Raw genomic sequence first — 16,265 nt, 5'->3', positions numbered from 1 at the left:
GCATCCTCCAGTAAATGCACAGCAAATGACCTCAGTGTCAAAAGGAGCAGTGACACTCTGGGCCATGCACACAACCTTGTCTTCCCTGTATTCCCATAAGAATACCTAAGAAAGGATGGCTGCAGCTACTCAGAGTTTTCTGGGGACTGCCAGCTGTGGAAAGTTGAAAACTATGAGCTGTCATATAAAAAAGAGGAAAAACCACATCAGAATGCTTATGACAGTCTCCTGCAGTCACCACTAGTACATAAAATGCTTTTATAGTTAGTGGAATGACTTCTTAAGGATGACACCCAATTACTTCTGAGAAGACAGAGATGAACTGAGCAGTCTTCTGCCTACTGAGGCAGATCTGTTATTTATCAGAGACATGTATTTGCCTTGTGAGGCAGAAACTTGGGATTTTCTCTTTACACAATGCACAGTCAAAGTTACCACAAGTATTCTGGGTGGGTTCTGCTATCTCATTTTTGGAGATAGCCAATCAGAAATAGTTTTCTCTTACAGCTGAATTCTGTCTCTAGAGTCTTTGTAGTTCTCATGCAGTGCACCTGAAGTTGCTATGGACACTAGTTCATCAGGCTGGAAGCAGGCAAAGCTTTGGTAAAATAGTGTTGTTACTACAACATCCAGCTATTCTAGTCTGGAACAGGTGGTTTGACGAGAGAAACTGAAATTTAAAGGTAGGGAGGAGTTGCTTACTTCTCCCCAGAACAGAGTAAAAGAGAATTTTAAGGACTATTCCAAGAATTACCTACATATCCTGCAGTAGTCATGTGTCCCCCAGCACAAAACATCGCAAAATTTGCTTTTCTGAGATTTCTCAGCACACCAGGGAGGTGTAACTGGCTCCCTTTGATAGGTAACAGGCAGTAAACAGAAATAGGAACCTCTTTTCATGTGGCAGGTGATCTGCAACAGTGTACAACTGAAAAAAGTGTTTAGGTAAAGACACTCAGATATTGCTGCAAAGCACAGACTACATCCTGACTGCAAACACATTCTGACAGAGGGCAAAAGAACTCCTTGATTTATTTTTTAACACTGAAAATTACAAATGCTCATTTAAGTCTTGGGTCAGTCATAAACCCACTTCTGAGTAATGAAAATCCAGAACTCAGGATGCCTGACATTGTTTAAACACAAAACTATAATCACCTTTTTGCCAGTCTCCTGCAATTACTATTATAGAAAAACTTATGATGACCATTATAATAATAGCATGTTTTTATGAAAGAGACATTGGCAAAATTTAAATCTCTTAGATTTGAAGAACCACATAAAATTAAGTTGATGACACCAGCCACTCATTTGTATCCTGTTAATTCTTATAAACTACCTTTATTTGTTTGGCTTTTCAATTGTTATTTATGTTGTGTAAATAGCTAAGTAACTGTGGTATTTAAATGACTAAGCAAGGCTTTGCTGTCATTTGCAATTTCTCTGTATATCACAGTTCTGTCCTTATGCCACCCAAACTACAGTAAACAGAAACTCATTTCTCTCAGCCTCATTTCTTGGCTGCCTTCTCATGGGCAGCTGCTGGAAATGAAATTAAAAAATTTAAGAGCCAATCCTGGCTCTTAAAGCACAGGCATTTCAGAAGGCAGAATTTACATTTTACTTTGTTTGTGAAGAAGTCTGAGGGTAGTCCATCCAGCAAGGAATGACAAAAAAATCATCAGAAATTGTCAAATTTTAGAGATCAAATATTAGAATCACAAAACAAAGTCACAGGATATAATCTCACAAAAAAAAACCCAAACAAAAAACAACAACAACAAAAAAACAAAAACAAAACAAAAACGAAAACAAAAACAAAAACAAAAAAAACCCCCACCAAGCATGGGCATTATAATAAAGTGCAAACCTTTCCACTACTTTAACTGATGTAACATCTCAGATTTAGAGAAAGCCAGCTGAGCATCAGCTGCTCTTCACCACTAGCAGCAACATCTGCAGAAATCACTGGAGTCGAGATGGCTCTGATCTCACACAGTAATTTGTGGCTCTTTGCTGTTCACTGTATTCCAGAGCAACTGACTGCAGGAACAGATGACAGCCAGAGCAGGTGTATGCATGTACATGACTGTAACAGGTTAAAATAAAGTGGCAGATACATGTTTTACATATGCACAGAAGTATAATTAAAATGTAAGGCAAGTAAAGGCTCTGTCCTGCTCAGATGTGAGCTCTATTGCCTTCCATGACTTCCTCCTTATTGGACTGAAATCAAACAGTGAAGTTTAGACACCCTATAAATTTACAAATAAGCTCCTACATGCACACAGTTCTGTGAATGCTACTGGGAAGCAAATAAGGCAGTGCTAATACAAATATATGTATATACATACACTGTATGTATATAAAACAATCAGGAAGAGTGTAGTAAGAGAGCTAGAAAGATGGATGTTTATGGAGATGACAAAAATGATTCAGAAAGAAGACTGCTGGTGCAATGGAGGGTATTGGGATTTACAGCTACATTAAAGAAGGTAAGAACATCTAAGGAATACAAGAAAAGAGAGAAAGGCATGTAGAAGTCAGAAAAGAAACTAAAGGAAATAGGTGCAGGAGAGAAAAACAGGAAGAAAGAGACTAAACAAAGGAAAAAAAGAAAAATAAAGAAAAAAGAAAACAAAGAGATTAAGTGTTTCCAAACAGCAGAAGGAATATAGAGGAGAGTACTACATATGGAAAACAACAAAGGATGGGGGGGAAGAGGAATTGGTGGGAGAGAGGACAAAGGGCAGTGAGAAACTGATGCTTAATTTTGAAGAGAGACTTTTTTCATCTGCACACACAGGAGCACTGAGTATAGGCATGGCTCCACTTTCTCCTGTCCCCATACTTGGCACCTTCACACAAATGAGTTTGTTAACTCTTTTTCCCAGCTACCCCTCACTGAAAATCCAGCCACAGATATGACAGAAGCCAGTCTAGTGTGGTGCTGCAGAAACATGCAGAAGTGTTGTTTTTCAGACCAGACCTGTAGCTTACACGTAAGTGCACTCACATGCAAGTAAACAAATGAATCTTTTAATAGATGAATGCCCTTCACCACCCCTTCCTTAGGTCCTTCCTCATAGCAAAAATGTCTTAAAACCCCCTTCTGACCAGCATGACAGCAGCACCCCATTATAGTCAGTTTGTGGAAGAAAAGTCTCTATGCACAAACAAAAACCCAAAAATCATGTCACAGGCTCTGTATGAGTTTTGTTTCTTCCTTCCCCCCCTTCAACTGCTTATAAATAATACTATCACAAAACTTTTATACAAAAATCCATGGAATCCATTTCACTCTCATGTTACTGGACAGGCATTCTGAGATGCAGAAATAGGAGGAAAAGGAACAACTTCCCCCACAATCTGCAAAATCAAAAGAATGAACCAAACAACAACAAAATCCATGACTGATCAGAACTGGAGACAGGGACACATGTGCTGCTGACATGTCCTGACCTAGGACAGAAGTAGAGCTGTTAATCTACAAGTCTTAAAATGCGGCAGGAAAACCCCACTTTCTATAGCTTGTTTTTGGAGAATTAGTTTTGCAGAATTAGTTGTTTTTGCAGTGGTTGTGGTTTGTATCAAAGGGTCTAAAATTTCACAGCTTCTCCTCTGCCTAGTATTGCCTGCAGGTTTTAGAAGTGCTTGTGCTCCCAGTTTCTCACGAAGTGTGCAGCTACCTTGCAGCAGAACCTCTTCCCTACATGCCAACAACATTCCTTCATTGAGGAGACACATTTTGGATAGTTATTGAATCAGGTGTATGCATATCCACAGTGCATATGCATAGATCAGGTGCCACATCAACACAGAAGGATCAAGAAAGTTCATGCAAGCGTAGAGCAAGAATATAATATTTGACTAATATTACATTATATGTTTGGTGGTAGGAAGAAAAAAAACCACATCAGTCTATGAAAACAATTTCGGAATGAAAATGCAAAACCAAAATATACTTTATTAATTCAATGAAAATTAAATTTTAGTTCAGTTGTGCTGCAAATATTAAATATTGGGGAAAAAACCCCAAAACTCAGGTAATTTTAATACTGCCTCTAAATTAGAACCTTCAGAATTCCTTGGAAATCATCCTTCTGCTTAATTATACTGTTAATTATATATTACACTGTCGACAGATTTAGTCAATACCATATAATTTTATCTGAACAGGCAGTATTAAAACTGAAAAGAGCAAAGAGAAGCAAAAGAAAGCAGATTTTTAAACATGCAAAGACACACACCATAGCTGACTGATATGCCTTAAAGGAAAACAAAGGGATACCTACTTTCTGCTGCTAGAAGTCCTAGAAGGAAGGCAGCGTTTGGACAAACAACAAACAGTATGAAGATTTCAGAACAAGCCATTTATAAAGCTGCAACCTAGCAGACTAATTTAGCCACAAAATAGTCTCAACAAAGTGACAAGGATCCCCCCAGTTTTTAATATGGTTTTTCTATGTGTGAAGCAAATGGCACTGGCGGACTGGGATGGGAGGAAAACAAACATTTGGCATTGGGAAGGCAGCACATGGATGCAGTGTTAGAGATCTATTAATACCAGACTTTTCTCAATATTGGTTAAACTATTTTAAAACACTCATGGACAAAAAGTGAAAATATTATAAGAGTCAAAATGATAAAATAAGTCAACATGCTGCACATGATGCATAACATCATATTAATATACTTAGTAAGCAAAATTTAGCAATGTTATATTGAAATCAAAAGTTTCAGTGAGAAATGTTAAGTGAACCACTTAGAAATACAATCACTTCATTATTGCTTTTAATTAACAGTGTCTTTATGCCATTTTTTTAATTTAAACATATCAGAGCAAAGAATTAATAGCTGAAAAATCATAAAGTTAATAATAGAATGTTGGAAACACACAAACTCATGATCTCAAAACTGATGGCTGTGCTTGTAATACTAGTGAAGAAATTAATAATAATTATAAGGTGAATGTATTTTTTTTTTCCCAAGCATTCATATTTTAAAATGTTACACAACACCCTTTGCAAATATTTACAAAATCAGTGATGATAGTTTTTGCATTACATAAGTGGGGTTTTTTTCTTACTTATGTTGATGAAACTGATGGGTTTTAAGATATGGGCTTGCATTGACAATATTTCATTAATTCTAAATCCCATAAAACAACTAATCATTCTAACTTGTGAGTTCAGCTACTTCCATGTATGTTGGAGACAGTGAGCTCACAACTTGTCTGTATCTATGCTGTTTGACCTTGCTCTGAAAGACTTAAGAGATTTAGCTTTATTCCCATTTTTATTATCAAATTTGAAAATCAAAATCTCATGCTGTTAAAAACTTCTTGTTTAACATGACAACATAGAGTGTGACAAAATAGAAGAGGATGAAAATTTCAATTTGCACACATCAATCCTGAGACAAAATACCAAAAAGCATTTGCAGAAATGCTGTGTGTGGAGAAAATGAGGCAGAAGCACTGCAGGAGGTTCAGTGTGGCTGCTTTGTGCGCGGTGCAAAACTCTGCTTCTTTTTATCTGCTTCCAGAGTGGCCACAGAGCCCAATACTCACATGAAGGCAGGAAGCACTGCAGCAGTGCCACTGCTCAGCACAGGTGCAGGAGCACATTTGGCCACTCATGCTCTTCTCTTGCTCTGAGGTTACCCCAAAACACAGCTTGAGGATCCCCTTACAGGAATCCAGAACTGTCTGTGGCAAAAAGCTGCTCTGAAACCTCTTAGTCACAGTTCAGAAATGTGTGCCACAGACCAAGCAATTCCAGCAGACATCAGAGAGTAACAGCCTTGAACCAAAAGGTAAGGGTTGCTTCAATTAAAAGTCAGTTATGCAGTTTTCCAAAGACTATGGACTATCCACTAGCTTAACTCCAGCACTGACTTGGTTCTGAAAATGTGGTTACAAAAAGCTTTTGGAAACATAAAGTTTATAAAAAACCTCTTCAATTGATCAGTTTTTCTAACTGTTGGCCTGAAAACGTAACCATTTTGAATCTACTTAACACCCCATATGAAACAGTTGTCCTCAATTCAGCTTCTCAAGTCAAACCCCAAGAAGCAAAAGGAGGAAAAATTAAAAGCTTTCCACTGGTGCTGTTCATTCCCCAGCCTGAGGCACTGTTATGAAAACACTTGATAACTGTTTGTCTGTACATTCTCCTGGGGGACAAGGGGCCAGCATATGACAGAAGGAGAGGAAATCCTGTCTAGAGCTAATGTGCAATCAGGAGGTAGGAGAGCCAGGCACTGGGCAGGAGAAAGGAGGGAGGCAGATGGGGAAGGACAGCAGAGAGCAAGCTCTGTGAATTTCCCTGGCACCTTATGTATTTCATGGTCCACTTGAAACACTTCCTACTGGACCATTTTTCTCCTGTGACAGATTTAGCCTTCAGGGCTGCTGATTGCTAACTTCTGATTTATGTTTGTTTCAGGATATTAAAAATATCCAAAACATTTGTTGCCTTGGGGAATACACACTTTACAACGTCTTGAAGACAGGCAACCTGAAAATCAAATGTTTCACATTCTAGAGAAGACCATTTGCAGAAAGCTTGTCAGCTGAGCTGCTTGGTGGCTTTACTGGAGAAGTTACTGAACACAGGCTGTCAGCAATAAAGCAGCATTGTAGTTTAATAGTATTTTAAAAGGTTTTATTGCATTCAAAATTCAGCAAGACTGGTTTCTGCCATGTTACCAACAGGATGATAGCAGGATTAATTCAAGTTTTTCAGAGGATGGTTGCTGACAAAAGAGGGAACAGACCACCCAGTGGTCAGCAAGTGGTTGGAACCAAGAGCTGTTAACACTGTACAAAGGAAAGGAAGATGTGTACAGAAAAAAAACCTTGGTTGACCTTAAATGAAATTTATCTCTGTTCATTCCCATCTAATTTAGCTATGAAATTTTCTGACTTCCATTGGAAAACTCTCTAACAAGAATATCCTCTGTGCTTCTGCATCTACAAAAGTCATCTGACTTGCTGCCTGCAGTGCCTCCCTATCCCGGGATAATACTCTGGTAGCACAGGAAGATGCTCCAAAGTTCCAGCAACCCCAGGTTTCCATACTGAACTCTGAGGAAGAACACCTCTAGACTATTTGGGTAAAAAGAGAGAATTGAAATTTTCTGTTTCTGTGTTTGGAAAGCCCTGGAAGAGAGGAAATGTGATTTGCATAACTTAATAAGCATCCATATTTCTGTATATTTATCTCTGTAGGAGTTCTGTATTTGCCTGCTTCTGACAAACCATTTAATTAGAGTGATAGGCTTCATGAAATTTTATGGGAGGAATAATTGGTAACCACATCTAAAATATTAAATGCTCTTCATTAAGAGTTTATGATCTGGAATAACATTATGAGGTATTAGGAAGGAAACTTAAATAACCTTAAGATAATCAAGTTTCTACTGCAATACTTGAGTTTTAATTTCTCCAAACTAGTTTGGTTTAGAATCATCCCAAGACCCATCCTACAAGCTAGAAGTATTTGAAAATACGATTAGTACTTCTGAAGAGGAAACAAAATAGATTTTGATATCTAGGAATTTCAGCTGAAATGTTACAATCTCTGAAAGAGAAAGCTGAAAGAGTTGTAGAGTCTTTTCTTGCAAGACTTAGTGTTCAGTATTAAGTATTTTGACAGCTAAAGTAGTGGGTCAGAGAAACATAATGAAAACTACCCACTTAGCATGGTTTCCTGATCACTGTGATCCCCCATCAGTTTGATCAACAATGTCAGGTTAGAGAATAACTTTGCTGTCCTGAGAATTCCAAGCTTTTGTTTCAGTTATTTCAGAGATGAACACAAACTAACAATGGATCCAACACAGATATTCTGTACAATTTACATGTGCACTGGGTTCAAGTATTCTGCGAGCAGAAAAAAATAGAACTTGGAACTTTCCTGTATAGTGATATCTGCAATTACATCATTCTGAGGAAGACACATGTCCTGTTGATGTGAGACTGAAACTGGAAAGCAGAACTGCTGTTTCCAGATTAGGAAAGTTGCCACTGCCAGTCATGTTGGTGGCCATTCACCACTGAAATGGGGGAAGTAGACGGAAACAAAAATTAAGGCACTGCAAGACTTCTAGGTGAAGTAAAACTGACTTATTCTTTCTTTAAAAGAATAGGTGGATCCTTAACTGCAAGTTCAAGTATCCAAAAGCTGTGTGGCTGAACTCAAGCCATGAGGCTTTGTTTATCCATTTGCAATAAATGATCTGAGATTCTCATTAATTTCTATGGGAATTATGAATGGTGCTCATGTCTAAGGACAAAGCAATCTTTTAATTTTAGTACTCGAAGTTGGATTCCAAGAAGTGAAATTGGAGAATTTCAACCAAGAAAAGTTGCCCTCATTCTTATGGGGCATATAATTCTTATATTAATGACATTGAAATAATTTATAATTACTTGTTTATATGAAATAGAAGGAAAGAAATAATATATGCAGTCAATACATAATTTTCTCACGTATAAAAATACTGGGACAGAGAATTATCACACAGCAGATCAACACACGCAATTAAGTTCCTGAAATGTCTTCTAGAAAAGTCAGTATATAGCTAAAATATTCTGTCAGTACCTCCTAAATTGTTTAGAAAAATTAAAGACAGTCCTTTTGGTCTTAGATTTCTCTCAAAGGTTCATTTAAATTGATCCTAAATCCTAATTTTAGGACAGACAAACCAACCCAGACTTTTGTACTGCAAATATTTTGAGCAATGTTATGTCAAAATTAAGATACATAATGAAGACAGGGCTGTGTTAGTTTAGGGACTGACAGGTTATTTAAATTTCTGAATATGGGCTATGGACAAAAGGATTGCTTGGTAAGGTCATTGTCCTGTCCAAGGCCTAGATCACAGCACAAGCATTATCTGCTCCTCTGAGGTATGCTGGGATGTCCCTGGGTACATGTATTGTCTCTCTCTGAAGATCTGGGGGTCAGAAATACTGTCCAGTGTACTTTAAACAGGACACATCTTAATCATATTGTTCTCTAAAACAGGAGGTCAGGAAACTTTGGTACATAATGGCTTCTTTTTGTAAATAACTGTTAGTAAGGTATTAGAGCTTTGCTCCTGCCTAAGAATTCAAGACAAAATTTCAATAAGCTTTTATACTCAAGTAATATAAAAAGAAATGTATACAGAAATGTTATAAAGAGATTATAACATTATTTGTAATTAAATGTACATACACTAAAAAATAAAAAAATCAGACAGAATTTCAGTAGAAGCTTAAAACTGTGCTGAGATTTTCTCTTCATTTTTGCCAGCTGTGAATGCCATTGTGACTGAAAATTATTTATCCTTTCACATATAAATGTTAACTTAATATTCAATTTTATGGAATCTCAAGAAATTAGTAAATACTTGGTACTCTGGTCAGTATGGACTTAAGACATGCTGACTGCAGTAAATACACTTTCTGTTAAAATACCTGAGGAGGTGGGGTCTTCAGAGAAGTCTGGCAGCTCTTCAGGGGGGTCACCATAGAAGGAGTTGAATTTGTGGCTTGACACAGCTGCTAGTACTGCCCCCTGAATAAAAACACCCACAGTCTCAATTACACAAAGCAGGATAATGAAACATTTCCAGAGCCCTTGGATCCCTCAGTCTCCTGAGGTCTCTTGTGTGTTGACTTTTTCAGTGAAGAGCAAATATATTTTCTAGTCTTCAGCTCTGCCTCCCTTTTATCAGTGACCATATCTATCAGAAAAGCTGGTCATACACGAATAAACAGTAAAAACATTATTTGCAAGGGGATTCATCAGAACAGTTCTTTATGTGAATGCATTTTGAAATAATAACTGTGAGGCATAAATTCACATTGTAGTACAATGTAAACTAACTGATCTCTTTATCTTTTCCTCTTACCTAGACTGAGTGGATTAGCAAGAATAAAAATTCACTATTTAAAGCAAAACATTATGTTTTTATTTTAGAAATTGTCATAATTTGACACTGACAGCACTACAATACTTTGACACCCATAATGCATCAATATAAAAATAACAGTTATTCAGAATCACAGAGTCCTAAAATGAGCATTACAGGGGAATTTATAGAAAAATGGTTACCTCCTCTGACATATTTTTACTTGTTCAAGTAAATTACACTTTAACCACTCAGGTTTTAATGCCTCACAGTTATGGAAGTATGGATGAATTTCATGAAACATACTGCAGAACAGTGCTTTGGATAAAATGGCATAAAAAAAAAAAGTATAAAAGCTCAGGAAACTAAACAGAGTGGCCTCCCCAGGAAGAAATCCAGGAAATATCTGAAATTGCACCTAGAACAGGAATCAGGTCATATTCTAAAATGTACTCGATAGCATTTTAATGGAAATGTTACCTGGGCATACAAACCCTCTAAGAGAATAGGCTGCTCATGAACTGTGTCATCTGCTCATCCTCAGCTACATTAAACTTTTGCAAAGCAGCAGCTCAGTGTGAATACCCGATTCTGAGTTTTATTAGAAATTGTAAAACAGCCTATGACTGTAATGCTCCATGTTTCTGTCACAATTTTCTGAACCTTTCAGTGAATTCAGAAATGTTCTGTTAAACGTTCCATGACAAGAACAGAAGGAAAACCATATTGTTTTGGGCTAAAATGTTAACATTCTTTTCAATATGGCTAAGAAATAAACTAGTATGTAGTTAAACATAAATAGGATAAACTGAAGAATACATATTTGTTCTTCTTCAACAAAGACATCAAAAATTACTATTATTAGTTCCTTTTATTATAAACATAATACAATAATAACAAGTGATTGCATGATTCTCTCCAGTAATTTGTATTATACAAAATTACTGAATTAAGATGAAGACCTCATATACACCTTGGTTGATACCAGACAATTTGCACTGAAATTTGAAAACTATGCACTAAGAAAGAAAGGACAAACAGCCTAAGACATAATTTCAATAAACATCTGTGAAGGACTGCTGCAACTTTTTATTTTATTGCTAACTGCAAAGCATGGGATTTCTCTTAGCAGTTTTTAAATGAATCAAGTATCACACAAAATTCAAGCTGTGTAATAATATTGTTTTAACACTACATTCAGTTTACCTTTAGTTTTCGTCTTGCATTGAATTTTCTCAACTGTTCTACTGTTTCTGGAAGATGAATCTTGTATGCATAGCGATCTCTCTCCTTGAAAAACCCCACAAAAAACAAACCCAAAGAACATTAAATACAAGCTTTTAATATCCTCTTGACACTAAGAAATGAGACAAGAAAAGTACCAACTCATAAATATCCTAAGGAGAATGAGGATTTGTTGCAACTTAAGGAAAACTTCCAGAAATTAAGAGGGATTAAAGTACTTTGACAGAATTCTTAACTTGGGCCAAGGATATTTTTTTTGTAATTGTTTCCCACCTTGTACTAAGACCCCAGTCTTTTGTTTTACTGTTGTGCTGTCAGTCTGTGTCTAGCACTGAACTTTGAAGCATAAAGTAGTTCTGCTTTTTGGAATTCACAAACCTCAGTGAAGGAACATGTTCAAGCACTCTTTGACAGGGTGCTGGATACTTCAGGTGAGTTTGGGAGGCGGGGTACATGTCCAACAGGGCAGGAAGTGCCAACCCAATGCAAGCCGGGAGATGGTACAGGAAGAATTCTCCATTGTAGGTGCAGATGAAAAATGTGCCAATGAACAATTGCAGTGACAGAAGGGACAAAACTTGCAGCAGCCATCTACCTTTTCCCCCTGAAGCTATGTAAAATCATTTATTTAATGTGTTTATCACATTCTTCTCCTGAATCAGAGTGAAACCACAGCAGTCCCTCTATGGCACTAAAGATGTCTCTGTCTCATGCTGTATTTGCTCCTGTCTATAAATGGTTTAGAAAGCTCTGAGTCAGCAGAGAAGGCAGTTTATTGTAGGCAAAAATGAGAGGACTGACTGGTAGAATGCCTGGCAAACAAGTTGTTATAAACTAAACCATGTCACTTCCAACAAATAACTACATGATCAGAAAGAGACCACAGACACCAAAAGTGCAAAGCTGCACAGGCAGAGCTTGCACATGCACATTGCAGAATTGTCCTTTTAACAAACCTAATTAGCTCAGTTGCTCAAACAATAAAAAAATTACATGTTTTCTGCCAAAATGACCCTCAACCAAGCTTTAGCTTTGGCATCTCAATGTAGGCATGCTCTCAAAGTGAAGAAAAAGTCCAATTACAAGCTGGTAAAACCAGATCACCTGTGTTTGTATGATATTCTGGGATTCCAAAACACGATGTTCATTTCCATACCGTTTGATATTTGATACACTACATATATCCCAGACCAACAGACACAACTTTGGCTCTTTTTAGTAGAATGGTTTGAACCTGAAGTTTTCCAACACACAGAATAACTGTCTTTCTTAACCACTGGCATTTCTGAGAGGTGAACAGTCCTGACCTCCTCTGATGAGCTAGGCCATTCTCCAGCTTGAAATACAAGAGTCAAAGGCAGAAAGAGAGCAGAGAAATGAAGAGTGACTCCATTCACAGGTGGTTACACCATTTTTACTTGGAGGGAGAAGAGCATATGATCCTGCTCTTCCCAGGTTCTTTCTTTGTGGGTTTCTCTTTGTCTCATGTAGAGCATAAAGAGAGTCCAGCAGCAGACACCAGATCAGTCCCCTTTCAAAATGCATGCCCTGTTTAAGTTAATGATTTTATGACTCTTTCTGCCCTGGACACTCACTATAGAAAAGCAAAGGATAACTAAGAAAATAGATAATTCATCAGCTTCCAAGAAAATACAGTGCTCTGAACCAGCACTTTTCACCTTTTAATTCTGCAGCCCAACCCATCATTCTCTGACCCAAATGTTTAGGACATACTAGTGATGGACTGCTGAGGAGCTACAGGTGTATTTTCTCCTGCTTTTGTTGTAAACCTTCAATGTGCAGCAACTATTCTTCCACTGGATTAAAGTGTGTTGTAAATTCTGCCATCACTGAAAAATAGTTTGATTACCAGATGTCATATAATTTTATGCAGTCACAGTGGCCCTGGAGCAACACTCCACTACTTCCTTCCCTTTTGGTGGGATATTTTCAAGAATCTAATGTAAGGAAGCAGCACAGTTCAGTAGCATAACCTACAGCAGTAGAGTGCATGGCTACATGAGTAGCAGGAAAAGAGGTTTAGATATGACTGAACAAAAAGGAGATCAGAAATTACTTCTCTGGAGTTTGAATGCCACAGAAAGACACATTAACACCTTCTTTAAGCTTTATGCTATGAAGCCCTACTCCCTGCACTCTGGTGCTGCTGAAGATGTCCAGCTGAATTTGCTCTTAAGCAAGAGTTTAAGCCGGGCAATTATCAAAATCTCAGGCTCTAGTCCTAGAAAGCATTTAAAGCACATTATCCCACATTCTGTACAGTTCATGTCTACTTTGAAAAGCTCATAAAAACAAAGAAATCCATGTTTTTCTCCCTTAAATAGGAAAGTAGCGTGTAAACAGCTGCTTTTACTACCTTTAACCAGGGGTGATTCAGTGCTTCATACACTGTTATCCTCTCTGCTGGATCCAGCATAAGCATGCGGCGCACCAGATCTTTGGCACTTTCAGAAATATGGCTCCATTGCCTAGGATTCATCTGATTATGAGCAAGAAAAAAAATTAAATTAGTAGTAATAAGAATGGAGAAAAGAACCTAGTGTTTATCTACAATAATTGCAGAGATTTAACAGTGGTTGGTGCTTGCAAACATTTCCGTGTAATGAATGTAAAAGGAAGTTTCTAAGGGTTTTAATAACTTGTAAAAATGGAACACTGGTTGCTACTGAAATGTCACAAAAATTGAAAACATAAACCCTGACATGTCCTTAGTATTATGTTATAATCACAGTGTAATTTCTACCTACTCTACATTTTGCTCAGATAAAACTGACCATTCACTAGATAAAGCAAAAAATAATTAAGCTCTCTTTAACTGCTAATGACACATATGATAAATTCAGAAATTAAATCTACTCCTGCAATCAATATATGGCAAGATAATTTATCTGCTTCAACCCACAATTTCATGCCAGTGATTCTGGGTAAGAAGGGAGTAGAGAATGCCTGTTGTGAACTACTCTGGTGCTGAAGGTGCTATGGACAATGGCTCTTTCCAATAAATTCCTTTCAACTTCACACCAGGTAAAGCTTTCCCACTAGGGAAAGGAAAATCTCCTTTTCCTTCCTTTCCACAGGAAAGCATAAAAGGACAAGGCAACACCAGCAACTGTAACACTTTCAGAGTAGAACTTTAGGAGATACAATGTGAAGGATGATTTAGACTATAGTTCCATTTTGTGGATATATGCAGGTTTGTGCCCACCCAGTCAAAATGATGGACACCTGATAAAACCATACCAAAGTAAGAAAATTCTTTATGTGATATAAAGGATTATATCCTTAAGGCATTTCTAGTATTTCTTTAAATTATGAAGAAGCTAAGTTTTATTTAGATGATAGACAGCTAACTTTACAAAATACTAAATGCAAATTCAAAATTATAACCACACTCTTTTCAGTGTTACGATCTGGTCATTTAAGGAGGTCCATTTTATTTTAAATCAGTCTTTACAAAAAATGATCACTTTGAATCGGGGCACTCAGCAATGTTATCTGGCTATGAAATGCACATTTACAGCTGTGACTTAATTTCTTTTTCAGCTCTAATGAAATTAAGATAATTGCAAATTTGACAGGATTTTCCCTGAATAGACAAATAACTGTGGAAACAGGAACAGAAAAGGAACTAAGAGGACACAATGTACTAGCTGTAACTTTTTTTTTTTTTAAAAGGGAAGTCAACTTGTATCCTTCCAGAAGGCTTTAACTGCTTAAGAGATTCCATAAAGAAATCTTCCATAAATGAAATATCTGTCGGTCTGTGCAATCCCAAAACCAGTGCCATGAAGAAACACTGCTGTTTCTAGGATTATAATTTAAAAAATGAAGTATGTGCTCCTGACCAAGTACAGTAACACTGCTGTCACTTACATTTTAGCAGACTGTTAAGGTGATATAATAAATCAGACTATCAGACAGCTTTGGGAGTTTCCATTCATAATTTGCTAATGCACAAAAACCTTGGTTCCAAAGCACAGCAAAGCTGATCTTAGGCAAACCCACTGAAACAGTGAAGTTGCAGCTTTAAATTTGTCTCCACGATGGTCTGTGGGATGATGCTGTGACAGCTTCTCTTGTGTGCACACTGACCTGCCCTTGGCTGTGAGTGGCTCCTGTTGAATCATCAGCTGCACTTTACTGCACACTGTACTAAGAAGAAAAATGCCTGCCTGCATTTGTAAAATAACATGCATTGTAAAATAACATTTTGTTTTAAACTGAGGCAATATGATGATGATGATGAATATTTATGACACTCTGTTAGTTGATCAAAAATTTTAAATGGCTAATAAATCTGAGATTACAGTATGTTCTAATTCACAGCTAAACCTCTTGTCTTCCTGCTGGGCTCAATGTACAGCTAGGGGCTGGTTTTAACACCCATTTATTATTTCATCTGAGCAAATATTTCCATATTCTAATTCCTAACAATGACACAAAATACATCAGGTGCAAGACAGACTGGTGAGGGGAAAATCATCTCTCTTCCTGTGCGACAGATATCCATAAGTTTTAAATTTGTATCAGGCTAAATATAAATATCAACTTTCAGAAATGTTACCAACAGAGCTCATCTCACAGGAAAAGGATTCATGTATGCTGTCATTTACCTTGTATTTGCCTTTAATAATGCCTTCGAATAATCTTTCCTTGGTTCCATAAAAAGGCAAACAACCACTTAGCAGGATAAACAGGATCACACCACAACCCCAAACATCTACAGGCTTCCCATATGGTTCTCTTTTTACCACTTCTGGAGCCATAAAGTGAGGTGTTCCTACACGTCCTAAATGGAAATAAAAAGAAAATTGTGTCAAAGTGATGTGTGTCAAACATGGAAATGAAGAATATCACTGCATTGAAGAAAACCAGTTTTAATACATTTTGTTCATGGTTTAAAGCTTTTAACACAATTCTTTTTACGTTATGTTTATATTTTTATATATGTGTAGTGAGATAAATCAGCATTTTCCCTTTTGCTTAATTTTTACTTTTATAAATTGAGGAATAGTCTACCTGAGCTGGCAGAATGTGGAACAAGACTTGTAAGAGCAGTGGGATTCTTCAGTGAAACTTGCCATATGAAAGTA

The 16,265-nt window shown here is 37.1% G+C and overlaps 1 protein-coding gene across 10 annotated transcripts in view; it reads right to left on the bottom strand.

Moving 5' to 3' along the window:
- CASK (calcium/calmodulin dependent serine protein kinase) overlaps nt 1–16,265 on the bottom strand; it is a 187,041-nt gene that overhangs the window by 57,714 nt on the left and 113,062 nt on the right. For 7 of the 10 annotated variants that reach the window (XM_053969729.1, XM_053969732.1, XM_053969734.1 and 4 more), the window contains exons 7-11: nt 15,786–15,961; nt 13,529–13,651; nt 11,113–11,196; nt 9,470–9,569; nt 4,296–4,313 (exon numbers count right to left, since the gene is read on the bottom strand). In XM_053969729.1, the coding sequence (XP_053825704.1) occupies nt 4,296–4,313; nt 9,470–9,569; nt 11,113–11,196; nt 13,529–13,651; nt 15,786–15,961 (501 nt within the window). The remainder of the gene's footprint in view (nt 1–4,295; nt 4,314–9,469; nt 9,570–11,112; nt 11,197–13,528; nt 13,652–15,785; nt 15,962–16,265) is intronic. The other 3 variants (XM_053969730.1, XM_053969735.1, XM_053969738.1) reach the window with 1 other exon arrangement.

Source organism: Vidua macroura, chromosome 2 (genome assembly GCF_024509145.1).
Source record: "Vidua macroura isolate BioBank_ID:100142 chromosome 2, ASM2450914v1, whole genome shotgun sequence".
Taxonomy (NCBI): Eukaryota; Metazoa; Chordata; class Aves; order Passeriformes; family Viduidae; genus Vidua; species Vidua macroura.
This window is presented reverse-complemented; position numbering and strand designations above follow the sequence as displayed.